This window comes from Myodes glareolus, chromosome 2 (assembly GCF_982192425.1).
Source record: "Myodes glareolus chromosome 2, mMyoGla1.1, whole genome shotgun sequence".
Classification (NCBI taxonomy): domain Eukaryota; kingdom Metazoa; phylum Chordata; class Mammalia; order Rodentia; family Cricetidae; genus Myodes; species Myodes glareolus.
Window position 1 is genome coordinate 68,729,340 of NC_142027.1, and position 14,186 is coordinate 68,743,525.

Consider the following 14,186-nt stretch of genomic DNA (forward strand, 5'->3'; position numbering starts at 1 on the left):
GAACCAGAGGCAGCAGGAGCCATTATCAGGGGGCCCAGGATGGAGAGGGCTTCGGCAGCCTCCTTATCGGCTCCCCAGTGACCCAGACTGGGATGCACCCACTTATCAGTGAAGTTCGGGTGGGCGGGGCCAGGCTCCTGCAGCTCCTGCTCAGGCTCTCCTGCTGGAGTTTCTCAGAGTAGGATTGTTAGTGGCCTTCTGGGAATCAGAGAGCCACCAGGCTTGCTACTGTCTCTGCCATCAGGTTTTCTTAGCTAACCACTTCCTCTCTAGCCCCCAAACCATGGTGGCGGTGGGCTGTGAGATGAAGAGTCTCTGATCCCTGCCCTCCTCTAGGAGGTCAAAGCCAATAACTCTTCATGAGGTAAATGACACTTGTGGGGACTGTTGGGCTGAGTCAAGGGAAGTGACACCTACCGTGGCATACAGAGCTGAGTCGTCAGTCACTCAGCTTTGTTATGTCGTACAAGTCTCCACATCCCCAAAGGCCACGAGGACCACTTTGGAGATGCTTTTGGATACCTCCTGTGGGGTCTAGGAATTGGCTGGGCTCCTGCAGAGGGCTCTCCAGCTACAACTTGGCACATGGTCATTCTTGACTCCATCCCTCACTCTGAGGGTGGCAAGGCTTTCCAGGCATTTGGAGAGCAGGCCCCACAACAGGGCTCTGAGAACAGCTCGCACCTTATCTGTGGACCAAAGACTGGGTGGGGGTACATCTGAGAACCAAAGGCAAGTTCTGCAGAAAGGTGGGGGAAGCATAACCGGAGCCTTCCAGCCTGGCAGGGAAGGACACGAGTGTGGCCTGACGTTTAGGGGAAGGGCAAAGGGCCATCAAGGGCAGGGGGTGGGCTAGATCCCTCTCAGAGCTGTAGAAATTCCCAACTGGGAAGGACAGAGATCCAGAATCCTCACCTCAGAGCAAGAAGTGTCTGCCTCTGGAGGTGTCAGGGCCTCTGGTGAATCTGAAGAAAACTGCATCCTTGCCTAGTGGGGAAATTGAGGCCTTCTAAATCAGGGAGGGTAACATGAACTTAGCCTCTAGAGGCCAGTTGCCTGAGGCGGGTGAGTCTCCAGCATCCTTGAGACTAGAAACCAATAAATACAGTCTCAAGCTAGGCAGGGCTAAAGGGACATAGCATCCCCAAAGCCCCTAGTGGAGCGGAGGTGGGGGGGAGTGCACACCTTTAATCCCAGCACTCAGGAGGCAGAGGCAGGCGGATCTCAGTGTGTTCGAGGTCAGCTTGGTCTACAAAGAGAGTTTCAAGACAATTAGGACTGTTACACAGAAAAAAAGCCCCTAGTGGAGCTGGGACTTCAGCAGGTAACCCTCTCAGCCTTGGGTCAGGCTCCTGGACCCCTCTATCCCTCTCACCCAGGCCCAGATTACCCGGAGAGCTCTTCTTTGGAGGAAGCAAGCAGGAACCCTTTGTTGCATTCTTGCCATTTTCTTGAAGCTGGGCGTTCCCCTCTGCACACCCAGGTGTGGACGCACAAGTGGGCTCAGTGACTCAGAAGGACTGCGTCTGTCTTTGGCTGCCATGTAACCGTGGAGCTGTATTAGCTCTACATTTACATGTGCCCCTGTAGCTAGGCGGTGGTGGTGCACACCTTTAATCTCAGCACTTGGGAGGCAGAGGCAGGCGGATCTCTGTGAGTTCGAGGCCAGCCTGGTCTACAAGAGGTAGTTCCAGGACAGGCTCCAAAGCTACAGAGAAATATTTTCTCGAACAACAACAACAAACAAAACAAAGCAAAGCAAAACATAAAAAGTATCCCCTGTAATAGTCCGAATGTGGGTCCCTGGCACTACCTGGAAGGGCCAAGCTTCTTTTTTAATTTTTATTTTATTTACTTATTTACTTCTTTATAGACAAGGTCTATGTAGCCTTGGCTGTCCTGGAACTTGCTATGTATTCCAGGCTGGCCTCAAACTCACAGATGTCCTCCTGCCTCTGCCTTCCAAGTGCTGGGATTAAAAGCATGAGATACCACGCCTGGCCTGAGTTTTGATATGCCAATGACATATATCCGATTCCACCTAGAACCCAAAGGATTGTAAGTTGTGCACGGGTAAAACTAGAGAAAGGCCCCCACGTCCCACAGAAGCTCCTGATTTTGAAAAAATGGGCTAGCCAGCAGCGGGGGTGGGGGTGGGGGTGAGGGGGAGAGTGAGGGTGGAAGGGGTCAGAAACAGACAGACATGACAGACATGACAGGGAGGGGTCTGGGGCCTCCACGGACAGGTGAAGAGGGATGGGGAGTTGGGTGGGGGACGGGTATGTGTCAGGGGTGGTGGTGGGGTGACAAGGGAGTGAAGCTGTACTTTATTGTCTAAAGAGTTGGAGAGATGGTCTGTACTATACAAGGCTGCACCGTAGTCACTAGTAAAGGCAGAGTTTAAATGTGCCCCACCAAGTACCTCCAGGGACCTGAAGACCCACGGGACCTTGGATTACACCAAGGACGGGTGGACTATAGGGTTACAGCAAAAATGAGACACGGTTGCAGGAAAGATGCAGGCCTAGCATCTTAGATCCTCCATGTAGTTTAGAGTGGCCGCTGGAAGGGTACCCACACCTAGTTTGATGGCCTTCCCACCCACAAGGTCCGCAATAAGGAGCCTGAGTGAGACTTGCGCGTTCCCGGGCAGTGAGCGCCCTCTGCAGCCAGATGACGGTACTGCAGGGCGGAGGCCGCGTCTTTCCCCAGTGCAGACATGACTTGGTGGTTTTCTCTCACGTTGGCTCTCATCAGGAAGACTGTACCCATCCATTGTAAGGATGAGAGAAGCTTCGGTGTCCTGCCCAAGGCCACGGAGCCAGACCGTAATAAACCCTGTGCTTGGGTCTGCAGGGATCCTGGCTTCCCCATCCCTGGAGGTCTTTGTCCCCAAGCCCCTTGAACAGGCCTGACACCCTCATCAGAAACCAACAAACAATTTAATGAGGATCGGTGGGTGCCAATGCTCCCACTAATGAAGCTACATGAGTTGGGCCCAAGTGGACCACAGGGATTCAGACAGGGAGGCGTAGGTTCAGGGGGTCCAGGCTCTGTGAGCGCCGGGGTGAGCCTCGTCTAGGGGTCTCGGACAGCAAAGACAGCCGTGGGCTGGCATCGATCTAAACACAGAGTGGACACATACAGGCTCCTTCCAGCCTCCCCAAATCCAGATTCCAGCCAACCCCGGTGCTTCATCCTCCTCCCCAACTCCCCACTGACTGAGCCGAGGGGAGACTAGCACCTCAGAGGTTTTACAGGTTGGAGGAAGCTGTGGTTACTTGGCTCCCTTCATATTTCTTACGTTCCGCTTCCATATATTTCAATGGAATTGAACCGTATGGAAAAATTTTGTCTAAATAAAAGAATATTCTTCAAAAAAAAAAACACGGTATAAACTGTAGGCTAATCTCTGTCCTCAATTACCAGTTGAGGAACCCGGTTCAGACCTATTGACTGGCCCAGGTCCAAAGTAAATTGGGGATGTGTTCTTTTCTCTTTTATGGGGGGGGGGCATCTGAGAGTGTTCTAGAGGTCTGTAACCACCCTCATTCCAGGTCCCTCCAGGTTTAACAGTCTGCACCAAGCTCTGAGTGCTCCAGCTTCAGGCCAGTCCCGCCTCCTGGGGACATCGCCACCTCCTGACTTCTCACCTCCTGCAGAACAATGACAGCCTCACCACTTCCTGAAGACCCTTTCCGGGCCGTGAGTGGAGGCTGGGGCTGGAGCTGGGGCTGGGCCTGGGGCTGATGCTGCAGCACAGGAGGACCTGGGGAACAGTGTTCAGGAGGACATGGTGGTGGCGAAGGCGGCATCTTCTCATAAATCCATTCTGTCCCCACTGGTCTTTGCAGACAGACAACTTCGGACATGTACCTAAAGAAAAACAAAGCCGTTGCAAGGATTTAAGGCCCTTCTTAGACAGGTCTCCATCCTCTCCATCTTCCCTCTCAGTTGGGGGTGGGGTGGGGCATATTCCCAGGGTGATCTCAGTCCTGCTTGGAGCTAGGCTAGCCCCTTCTGGCTGCAGTTTCCTTATCCCCTCAACCCACAAGAACTCACAGAAGGGTCCAATGGTTTTGTGTGTGTGTCGGGGGGTGGGGGGGAGCAGAGATGAGACCACAAAGGAAAAGTCTGAAAGTTGCACTGGTGTAGGAGGCCACTTCATCCATCCACAGCCCTGGGGTCCACCACTCAGACGTCTCGGTTCCCAACTCACTTGGGACCCAGTGGCGCACACATCGTTAGATACCAGTTCCTGGCAAAGCCCTGGTCAAAGGGGTTGTGTTCTGGATGGTACCTGCACTGGAAGGGGATGAGAAGGAGACAGCGTCAGAACTGGCCAGTCCCTCGTGGCAGCAACCTGCCCCTCAGACAGTCTGCTCAGTTCCAGCTGCCACCAGACTGCAAAGGAGGGCAGGGAGCACCCCAGTTCTGAGCACTCTGCCAAGACTGATGACACTGTACCCACCGCGGCTCTCTTGGCTTCTCAGGGCTCCCATCGCCTGTATCTCTGTGACCACACACGCCCTCCTCTGCCTGTCTTCCAGACAAAATTCCGATCCTCCCTTAACCACCCAGCCCCTCCACAGACAGTCCCACCATCCAACCGTCTGAAACCGGATGCCATGAAATGATTGAGGGGTGAGTAGGAAGGGAGGCAGAGGCAGGGGGATGCTCTGTCTGTGTTTCGGCTGTTTGTCTGTAGTTCCCCCCAATAACCCAACAACACTGCCCACCTGCCTTCCTAAAACATCTGCCAAATATCATTTAATGAGACAGGTTCAGAGTCCACATGCTACAACATAATGATGAAAGATAGCAAAAATAAATAGTAAATAAATGAATGTAAGGCGAATCCCCAAATGCAGACTCCTGTAAGGGACAGCTAGTCTCAGTCTGCTCTACAGGTCGACAGAATTCTGATGAGAAACCCAAAGTATTTGTAGAAAGTGACAATCTGATTTCTTAAATTTCTCTCTAAGAAATAAACAGTCAAGAACCTCAGAAAAAAAGCAGTTGGAGAACTCATTTTGTGTGATTTCCAAGCTATAAAGCAACACTGACCAAGACAGAACAGGACAGGCGACACGGGGAACCCAGAACTAAGCTGTGTCTATCCAGCCAGTTCTGTTTTGTTTTTGTTTTTTGTTGTTGTTTGTTTGTTTTAGAGACAGGGTTTATCTGTGCAGCTTTGGAGCCTGTCCTGAAACTAGCTCTTGTAGACCAGGCTGGCCTCGAACTCAGAAATCTACCTGCCTCCGCCTCCCAAGTGCTGGGATTAAAGGCGTGCACCATCACTGCCTGGCTGGTTTTTTTTTTTTTAAATAAATATGCAAATCCACCACAGTGGAGGGAAGAAACCTTTCCAGCAAATGGTGCAGATGTGTAAGCAGCAAGTCTGTAAGCTGGAGACCCAGCACAACAGTTAAGAGCATCCATGGTCTCTTCTGGCAGAGGACTCAGGGTCAGTTCCTGGCAGCCACATGGAGGCTCATAACTAACTTCAGCTTCAGGGGATCTGACACCCTCTTCTGAACGCCACATTCACCAGGCATGTACATGGTACAGAAATACACATTCAGGCAAACATTCCTACACATGAAAAAAAAAAAGAACTTGGAAAACAAAAGCGAGCCTTAACCACATAATTTAGCCCCAAAGGAATCCTAGATCCAAACATAGAATCTAAACCTACAAACCTTCCATAGAAAAACACGTGAATGAGATTGTGTGATCTTGGATTAGGCAAAGATTTCTTTTTTTATATCTGTTTATTCATTTATTATGTATACAATATTCTGTCTGTGTGTATGCCTGCTGGCCAGAAGAGGGCACCAGACCTCATTACAGGTGGTTGTAGCCACCATGTGGTTGCTTGGAATTGAACTCAGGACCTCTGGAAGAACAATCAGTGCTCTTAACCTCTGAACCATCTCTCTAGCCCTAGGCAAAGACTTCTTGATGGCCATGCCAAATGCATGTGATTCATTTTGGGAAGCACACACACACACACACAAAGCACACATTCACACACACACACACACACACACACCGTGCACATGTGCACCTTCACACAAGTACTTCACAGTGAAAAACTTCTGCTATTTGGAACCTGAAAAGAAAATGAAATCATGAACTATAGATTTCAACAAAATACTTTTAAACCATATACCTGAACCCAGAATACATAAAGAACTCAAAGGGCACAAAACGAAAATATTCCTTCTTGTTGTTGTGGTTGTTGTTGTTTTTCAAGACAGGGTTTCTCTGTAGCTTTTTAGAGCCTGTCCTGGGACTTGCTCTGTAAGCTGGCCTCGAACTCACAGAGATCCGCCTGCCTCTGCCTCCCGAGTGCTGGGATTAAAGGCCTGCACCAACACCATCTGGCCAAATAATCCAATTTTTAAATGGGCAAAATATTGGAGCACACATTACGTCAAAGATATACTGCTTGGCAACACTCTCATGAGGAAAATACAAATCAAAGCTATAAGATACCATCACACATTCACTAGATGGGTTAAAGCAAAAAACTAAACAAACCTCCGACAGTGTCAAGTGTTGACAAGAAGGTAGAGCAACTGGAATTCTCATAAGTCATTGCATGAATGCAAAATGGCGTTTTGGAAGACAATCTGGTCATTTGTTATAAAACTAAACACAGCGGTGCCACTTCTAAGAATTAGGAATAAACGGGGGAGAACAACATGGGGGAATCTCAAAAGTATTGTGCTAAGCCAGCCAAGGCAGTCTCGAAAGACAACGATTCATTTATGCGGGATTCTGAAAGATAAAGCAAAACAACAACAACGACCCTTAGGGGTGGAAAACAAATCAGCCATTGTCGGGGCTACCGATTGCAAATCACCTTGAGAGACTCTTCTGGAGTACTTCTGGTACTGTTTTCAGATCTCCTTACCGTGACTGCATCAAGACTAACTCCCACACTCGGTCTTACTGGCTGCTTTACTGTGACCCGCTCTGAGGGTCTGCTCAATCGCCCTTGCCACGCTCTGCTCCAATCAGAGCTGTTTCCTAACTCTCTTAGCAACATTCTGCTTTCAGTCAGACTTGATGCTGTTAGCTCCAGCTGCCAGGGGGGTTGAGCCAGGGGGAGCGAAAATTCAAGGCCTGCCTGAGACTGTCTCAAAAAAAAAGGGGGGGAGGAGCTGGGGGAGAGTGGGCTTGGGCTAGAGCTGAGTGGAAGAGCATTTGCCTAGGATTTTCCAGGCCCTAGGTTCAATTCTCAGTGCTGGAAGGAAAAAAAATTCTATTTGCTGGCTCCCTAGTTTTTGCAAAGCTGGCAACGACCGATCCTTCGGGATCACACTAGGAAACCCAGAGTGGCGTTTCGGTCCTGATAACCCTTAACTCCTTCTCTCGGTCCAAACTACACAGGCCAGGACTAGCCTCTCTTGGTGTGGTCCAAAGCGGAGATGCTCAATCCTCAGATGCAGGCACACTGCGGCGCACGGGGCGGAGAGAGGCCACCGGGCTCCAGCAGGTGGCACTGTGGTCTGAACTGCTGCTCTGGACGTGCGTTCCCAAAGGCCTTACCCTCAGGGCCAAAGGCAGGGGAGGATCAAATCCAGAAGACTCATGATACCTCCCACAACCGTATATCCCGGCGCCCACATACCTTGCTCTCGCAGGAGCGCTCCGCCGCGCTCACAGATACGGCATGGATCAGCAGCAGCAGGACGAGCGGGATCAGGAAGCCCGCAGCCGGCAGAGCCACCAGGATACTAACCAGCTAAGGAACCATGCCCGGTCCAGCTCATCTTCCCCTCTCCATCATTACTCCCGCCACCCTATCTCACTACACTGTGGCCCTGCTTGTCCCTTTTAGGCCTTATTATGTGGCCCCACAAGGTTCTTAATGTTCCTTTTTTTTTTTTCCTCCGTCCATTTCCCTACATTCATCAGCCTACACTGAGCCTCTCGAGTGGCTTCGCAGGCTAGCGTCATTCATCACTGACTCAACCCTTTGAGAGATCTCATCTCTCCCTTGCCTCCACCCCTCCCCACTGCTCCTCATATGGCTCCTTGGACCTGTGTAGATACGCCATAACCTTGTCCACGGAGAAGGGCAGATGTCTTGTGCGAACTAGGAACATAAGGCAGGTGACCAGCAGGGCGCCGGAGTAGAGGCAGAGGGACAGGATCAGCAGCATGAAGAGACGGAAGTTGCGGTGACCGATGCAGTTATTGACCCACTTGCAATGGTGATCGAAGTCCTGGGACAGGAAAAGGAGCAGCCTCCAGAATCCATCCTCTGGCCCAGCTTCCAGTCATCCCAAACAACTCAGCCCTCCAGGTCACTTACTCTTGGGCCTCCCTCCTCCGTGCTGACTTTCACCCAGGTGAACTAATGTTCCTAATGCTGACATTTCCAGTTATAATCCAATTAAGGCTAGCCTCTTTTTTTTTGAGGGGGGGGTGGTTTTTCAAGACAGGATTTCTTTGTAGCTTTGGTAGTCCCGGAACTAGCTCTTGTAGACCAAGCTAGCCTCGAACTCACAGGGATTCACCTGCCTCTGCCTCCCAAGTGCTGGGATAAAAGGCGTGCGCCGTCACCGCCTGGCTAAGGCTCTGTGTCTTGAGACTTGTCCTGGTATAGCTTTCAGTCAGACATAGGCTATCCCTGGGCCTTTACTTTCTCATCTATAGGTGAAGATGAGAAACAGCCTTGCCCAGCCAGAGTCCTCCCCACATTTGTAAACTGGTGTGCCGTTGCACATGAGACAAGCTTGTCCAAACCGGGAGCTTCAACCCAAAACATCCGGAGGAGGACAGGGAAGTCTCCAGATTGGCTCAGATACCCAGTGACAGCAAACCACTGTCCCCTTCCCTAGGGCCAGAACAAATGAAAGTGCCTGTGCTGACATGCCAGCCTCTCTGGGCAGATACGGGCACTGAGGCTGCGCCCCGTGTGAGGGACCAAGAACAGGTGGACATACAGTCATCCTTGGCCTCACCAGTCATGGAAAACTCTCATGCCCACCCCTGGGCAACATAGGATGAGGCTTTAGGTTCTGGCCAGGTCAAGGAGACGGGTTAGCAAACAGGTCGGTAGCAAGGGGAGCTCACCTCCACACAAATGTTGCACCAGGGGCAGTGGCAGGTCCGGGGTGGGCGATGAAAGCAGCACTTTCGGCACCACTGCAGGCGGAAGGCCCTTTGGTTCACACTCACCACGTGTACGGTCATGGGGTCCTCGGCGGCGGAGCCTGGCATACAAGAGGGGTAGGCGGTAGTAGCCTTCACACTGCTGCTCTGGGCAGCCCTGGAGCAGCCCTGGGCACAGGAGGTGTGGGAAGAGGTGGACAAGGGAATCGCTGACCTAATGGAGCAAGCTGACCACCAGAGAGAGAGAGAGAGAGAAAGAGAGAGAGAGAGAGGGAGGGAGGTTGGGGGCATGCTCCAGCTAGCCTTGTGTATAGAACTCTGCCTTTGAAACAGAGGGAGCACGTGAAGTTTTTGTGTGTCGTGCGCAGATGGAGTAGGAACTGCATAGTTTGGACAAGCCTCCTGGCTTTTCTCCAGCCTGTGCAGCCCACTCCTCTGAAGCAACTGAAAAACATCCATGATCTGTGTTTGTTGGTTTTGTTTTGTTTTGTTTGTGGCCCCCCCCTCCATACACACACTCCTTGGTGGTTCAGGAAATGAAATACTAGAGCCAGAACAGTACTGCGATGGGATATAGAGGTCCCGAGACTGGAGGTGGGGTCCCAGCCTTTGGAGCTGAGCCCTCACTCACCTCGATGTAAGATACCAGGATCTGAGAAGTTGAGCGAAACGAGGCTGTAGAAGGTGAGGACGAAGAGTGGGCCTGTGACCGCTGGGAAGACCCACTCCCCGTTCTGAGCCAGCCACCTGCAACTGAGACCAGAGCAGTTTTCAGTCCCGAGCTGAGCAGCCCGGAGTTCCTCCCCAGGCCCTGTCCAGCTGAGTCAGGATTCCCAGAACTTAAATCCAGCTCTAAGTATCCAGATGAGCGACAGACTCACAGCAGTCCCACCAAATGTCTCCAGCATCACCAGCTGTGTCTATTCCCCACCCCACCCCAGGCGCCAATACTCCAAACCTCTGGCAAGTTTTCCTCTAACCAGACAGATGTTCCCCGGGACATCTGTAACATCCTCCCGTAACTCCTTCCTGCATCCCCCTGCCTCTGTACTATCTTTAGTTTCCATCCTGTCTCCTTGTCAGAAACCTAACAGATGATGTGGGACACTCACGGGAACCCGAAGAAAAGGCCGCTCACAAAGACCAGCAACATTACATTGAAGGCAGCGAACAGGCTCGGGAGGAACCATGACAGAGGGACCACAGGCTGCGGCTGCGGCTCCTTCACAAGTGTCATGGTGTCTTTAAAAGGCATGGCTAGGGCAGAGGAGATGCTCAATTGACCAAATGCTTGCTTTGCAAGAATGAGGGCCTGAGTTCAGCCCTCAGGTTCCATGTAAAAACAGGGTGGATCAGGGCATACCTTTAGCAGCCACAAGAAGATCCCTGGGGCTTATTGGCCAGGCAATCCAGCCAAACGGCAAGCTCAGGGGTTCAGTGAGAGACCTTGTTTCAGAAAGGAAGGTGAGATTAATTCAGGAAGACAGCAGTCTTTGGCACACACACACACACACACACACACACACACACACACACACACCACGAAGGCAGGGGAGAGTGTGGTTCTCATACTCACAGGGTAAGTATGATCCACTAGCTACTCACTCACAGGGTGAGTATGAGCCACTAGCTACTCTTTCCCCTGATGACTCCCAGAATTTCATTGCCATAGCAACGGAAGCCCCAGTCCAGGAGAACAGAAAAAGTGTCAGTGTGATGTCACAGACGCAGAGGGACAGAGTCTCTGGCTGCTTCCAGTCACTTTCAGTACCGGTCATTCTCCCCATCATTCATGCTGGAGACTAAGGTGCCCCGACCCTGCCTCGGAAGCTGCTGGGGTTTGTCCCCCAAAGGTTCACAGGCTGAGGCCCTGTTGATGTGCTGGAGGTCTCAAGAGAGCAAGAGAGGGCTTACCAGGGACACTGACCGACTTTCTCTTTTTTTTAGAGACTTGTTTATTGTGTATCCAGTGTTCTGTCTGCATGTGTGTCTGCAGGCCAGAAGAGGGCACCATGATCTCACTAAAGATAGTTATGAGTCACCGTGTAGGTGCTGGGAATTGAACTCAGGATCTCCGGAAGAGCAGCCAGTGCTCTTAACCTTTGAGTTAACCTTCAGCCTCCTGACTGACTTTCGAAGGGATCGATGTAGTCGTCATGGGACCCCTGTTTAGCAGGTCATTATAAAAAGCATAGGCCTGACTCCTCACAGAACCTGCCAGTCATGTGACTTCCTGGAGTGATGAGGACCCACACTGCTTCAGCCCAGCCAGACCTGATGACAGGCCAAAGGACTGAGCCCTCCCAAATCTAACTTGGTGAACCAATAGTTATTGAGGTTACTTACAGAAGCATGGTTGATGTAAGCAACAGCTTCATCATGGAAAAGCTCACAAGGTCACACGCCTGGAGCTCCCTGCACAACTGCAGACAGGCCTTGTAACCAGAGTACAGTTCTGAGTGTCTCTGTTCTGGTCAGTTTCACTGCTTTCCCATCCTCCCTCCATGAGGAGTGTTTCAAGATGGAGCTTACAGACCCCACCCCCGTAGCTGTCCTGGCCATGATGCCCGTTGCCGTGTAATACTGTCAAGGGGACCTTCACCAAAGGCCATTGGGTATGGCTGGTAATCTTTAAACTTCCAAAAATACAAAATAAATAAACTTCTTTAAAGTACCAATTCTCAAGTATTTTGTTGTAGCAATGGAACCCAGGTTATTGCAAAGGTCACACAGCATTCAAAAGTACATAAGATGGCTACTGTTTGCATTATCTTTTCGGGTCCAATGCTAATTTGTAGCACAATGCTTGGTCTATGTGCCATGTACTACGGTACAGTTCACAAGTCAGACAAGGGGCTGGAAATTGAAACACACACACACACACACACACACACACAGAGAGAGAGAGAGAGAGAGAGAGAGAGAGAGAGAGAGAGAGAGAGAACTGAGAATGCTCTCTTTATTGTGTTCCAGGGCAGCCTATACAGCATCTCCATGACTAATGGCCACGCCCTAACTCTCAGCTGCAAGCCCACCAGAAACCACTCCCCTGCCATCAGGAACTCCTGAGGGTCTCCTGCTCAGAGCAGCTGCAAAACAAGTTGTTTGCTCAGAGCAGCTGCAAGCATAGGAAAACAAGTTGTTTACTCTGGCAGGCAGGGGCTCACAGGAAATTCAGGGTGTGTGTGGGGGTCCACAGTCCCCAACATTTTCCCTTTTTCTATATAATTAGACCAAGGTTCTGGACTGGCATGGGCATAGCACAAATATGTTGGAAGGAAGGAGAGCAACCAACCACATGCAAATCCCACAAGAAATCCAACAGCTCTTCTTCCACATGAATGATATTAAATGCTGAATCCAGCTACAAGAGAGTCACATCTGGCTGATGGCAATTCCGGCTGCCACAGAGGAGACCACAGCGGTGACAATAGCAGCCACTACAGCCATGGTGATCCCTGAAGTCTTGGCCTGGATGGGTGGCAGTCATCCTTGAACTCCAGATCCTCCTGCCTTCTTCCTTCTTCAGCAAATTCTACCGGCCTGTGCCACCACAACTGGTCAGGGCTGCTCCACCAGGCCGGGCATCAACTGGCCCGCCTTCACTGGGACCCAGGGCGGCAGGCAGACTTTGGGACCTTCCGCGGATACTGCGCGGATCCCTTGGGTCCTACAGGAAAGCCCTCCGCTTGCTGCAAACTCTTGTGTAATGCTCCCACAGACCCAGGGACCGCCTCCACCTCCCTGCCCTGCCACGCCTTCCATAAGCCGGGCACAGATGGGCAGCCCGTCGGGGTATGCGCGGCTCCGGCTCCAGCACTTGCTGCAGTTGCGGATGCACCTCACTCCTTGCTGTGGCTCCTGGCACCGCTGCTGCCTACCGGCGTCTCACTCAGCCCCACAACCTCCAGTAAACAATCATTTAGGGAATTTGGGAGTCATTCTCTCCAAACTACTTCCTGCTGTTTATTGGGCAAAGTAATTTTTGGGGGTGTTCATGGAGACCTGTCCGGGAGTCTTGGTCCATCAAATCACATTAATATAGAAAGATTCCACAGGTCCTCATCTTCTGTGGAAACAAAAGCAGAACCTCTTTCCAAAGCAACAGATCCTTAGACCCAAATTTTAAAGTCAAGATACCTTTCTTAGCAGTCCCCAGAACCAAATGTCTCTCTCCAGTCAAAAAATTAAAAGAAAACACAATAATATACATAATCCAGATTCTCTGTGTGCATTCCATCTTTTCGAGACCTTCTCTTTATTTCTTTCCTGCTGACCAGTCTTGCGGAGGGCATCCCTCAGAGCGGCTCTAGTTCCCAATCTCAGCAGTGCCTCATGTGGTGCCTGCACCACCCGGAACCACTATCAGGCAAGAGTCTGGGGATGAAAAAACGCATAGACACATACCCATCTTCAGTGCACTGTCACCATTACTGAGGGCTATCTCTCAGGGATCCCTAGTTACCAATTCCGCTGGGGGCCTCCACTAATTGAACCCAACACACATTGCATTAATCTCAGCCGAAGGGTTTTCCAGAGTTACCTTCATAACACAATTTTGCTCAAAGAGACAGGCTTGGTGCTGAACGGGTATGACAAACTTCCCCCCAATTAAAGAAAGGAAGGTTCAGGTAACAGGACTCTCTCTGTCCCCTTCAGTCTATCTTGAACAAGATATGTTTGTGGCAACAAGTCAGTTTGCTACCAACACTCACCTGTGTTGTTGTTGAGTGGTTGTCCCAGCCCTGAACTGCCTCCCTGAGCTTCGTGTTAAATGAGAAAGTCCCTGGGCCTGCAAGTGTGGGCGCACATGTTTGTGTATGTAGATAGAGGTCAGAGGGCAATATCAGGTATCTTTCTCAATTGCCCTTTATCTTTGCAAAAACAAGTGTTTAAAATTTTAATTTTTTAGGCTTGTTTTATTTTATGTGTGTGTTTTACTGGAATATATGTACATGTACCATATACACGCCTGGTGCCCACAAAGATCAGAAGAGGGCATCGGATCCCCTGGAACTGAAATAGAGGATGGTGAACTGCCATGTAGGTGCTGG

At 50.9% G+C, this 14,186-nt stretch overlaps 1 protein-coding gene across 1 annotated transcript; it reads right to left on the reverse strand.

The window, feature by feature from the left end:
* Nucleotides 1-2,923: 2,923 nt before the first annotated feature.
* Nucleotides 2,924-10,776, reverse strand: Zdhhc19 (zDHHC palmitoyltransferase 19). Its single transcript, XM_048454039.3, has 10 exons — nt 10,709-10,776; nt 10,496-10,578; nt 10,245-10,389; nt 9,764-9,885; nt 9,094-9,233; nt 8,068-8,240; nt 7,643-7,748; nt 4,220-4,305; nt 3,654-3,876; nt 2,924-3,122 (listed from the first exon to the last, which is right to left on the reverse strand). Exons 3-10 carry the CDS (start codon nt 10,385-10,387, stop codon nt 3,018-3,020), a joined length of 1,098 nt encoding a protein of 365 aa, XP_048309996.2. The 5' UTR covers nt 10,388-10,389; nt 10,496-10,578; nt 10,709-10,776; the 3' UTR covers nt 2,924-3,017.
* Between the last annotated feature and the right edge of the window lie 3,410 nt (nt 10,777-14,186).

What these genes read in the sequence shown, in the direction of transcription:
- Zdhhc19 (XM_048454039.3), bottom strand. Translation starts at nt 10,387, where the DNA reads ATGCCTTTTAAAGACACCATGACACTTGTGAAGGAGCCGCAGCCGCAG. An exon ending in GGTGCAACATTTGTGTGGAG is followed by an intron (nt 8,241 to 9,093) that starts GTGAGCTCCCCT and finishes TTCCTGTCCCAG; the next exon opens with GACTTCGATCACCATTGCAA. An exon ending in TCCGTGGACAAGGTTATGGC is followed by an intron (nt 7,749 to 8,067) that starts GTATCTACACAG and finishes TTAGCTGGTTAG; the next exon opens with TATCCTGGTGGCTCTGCCGG.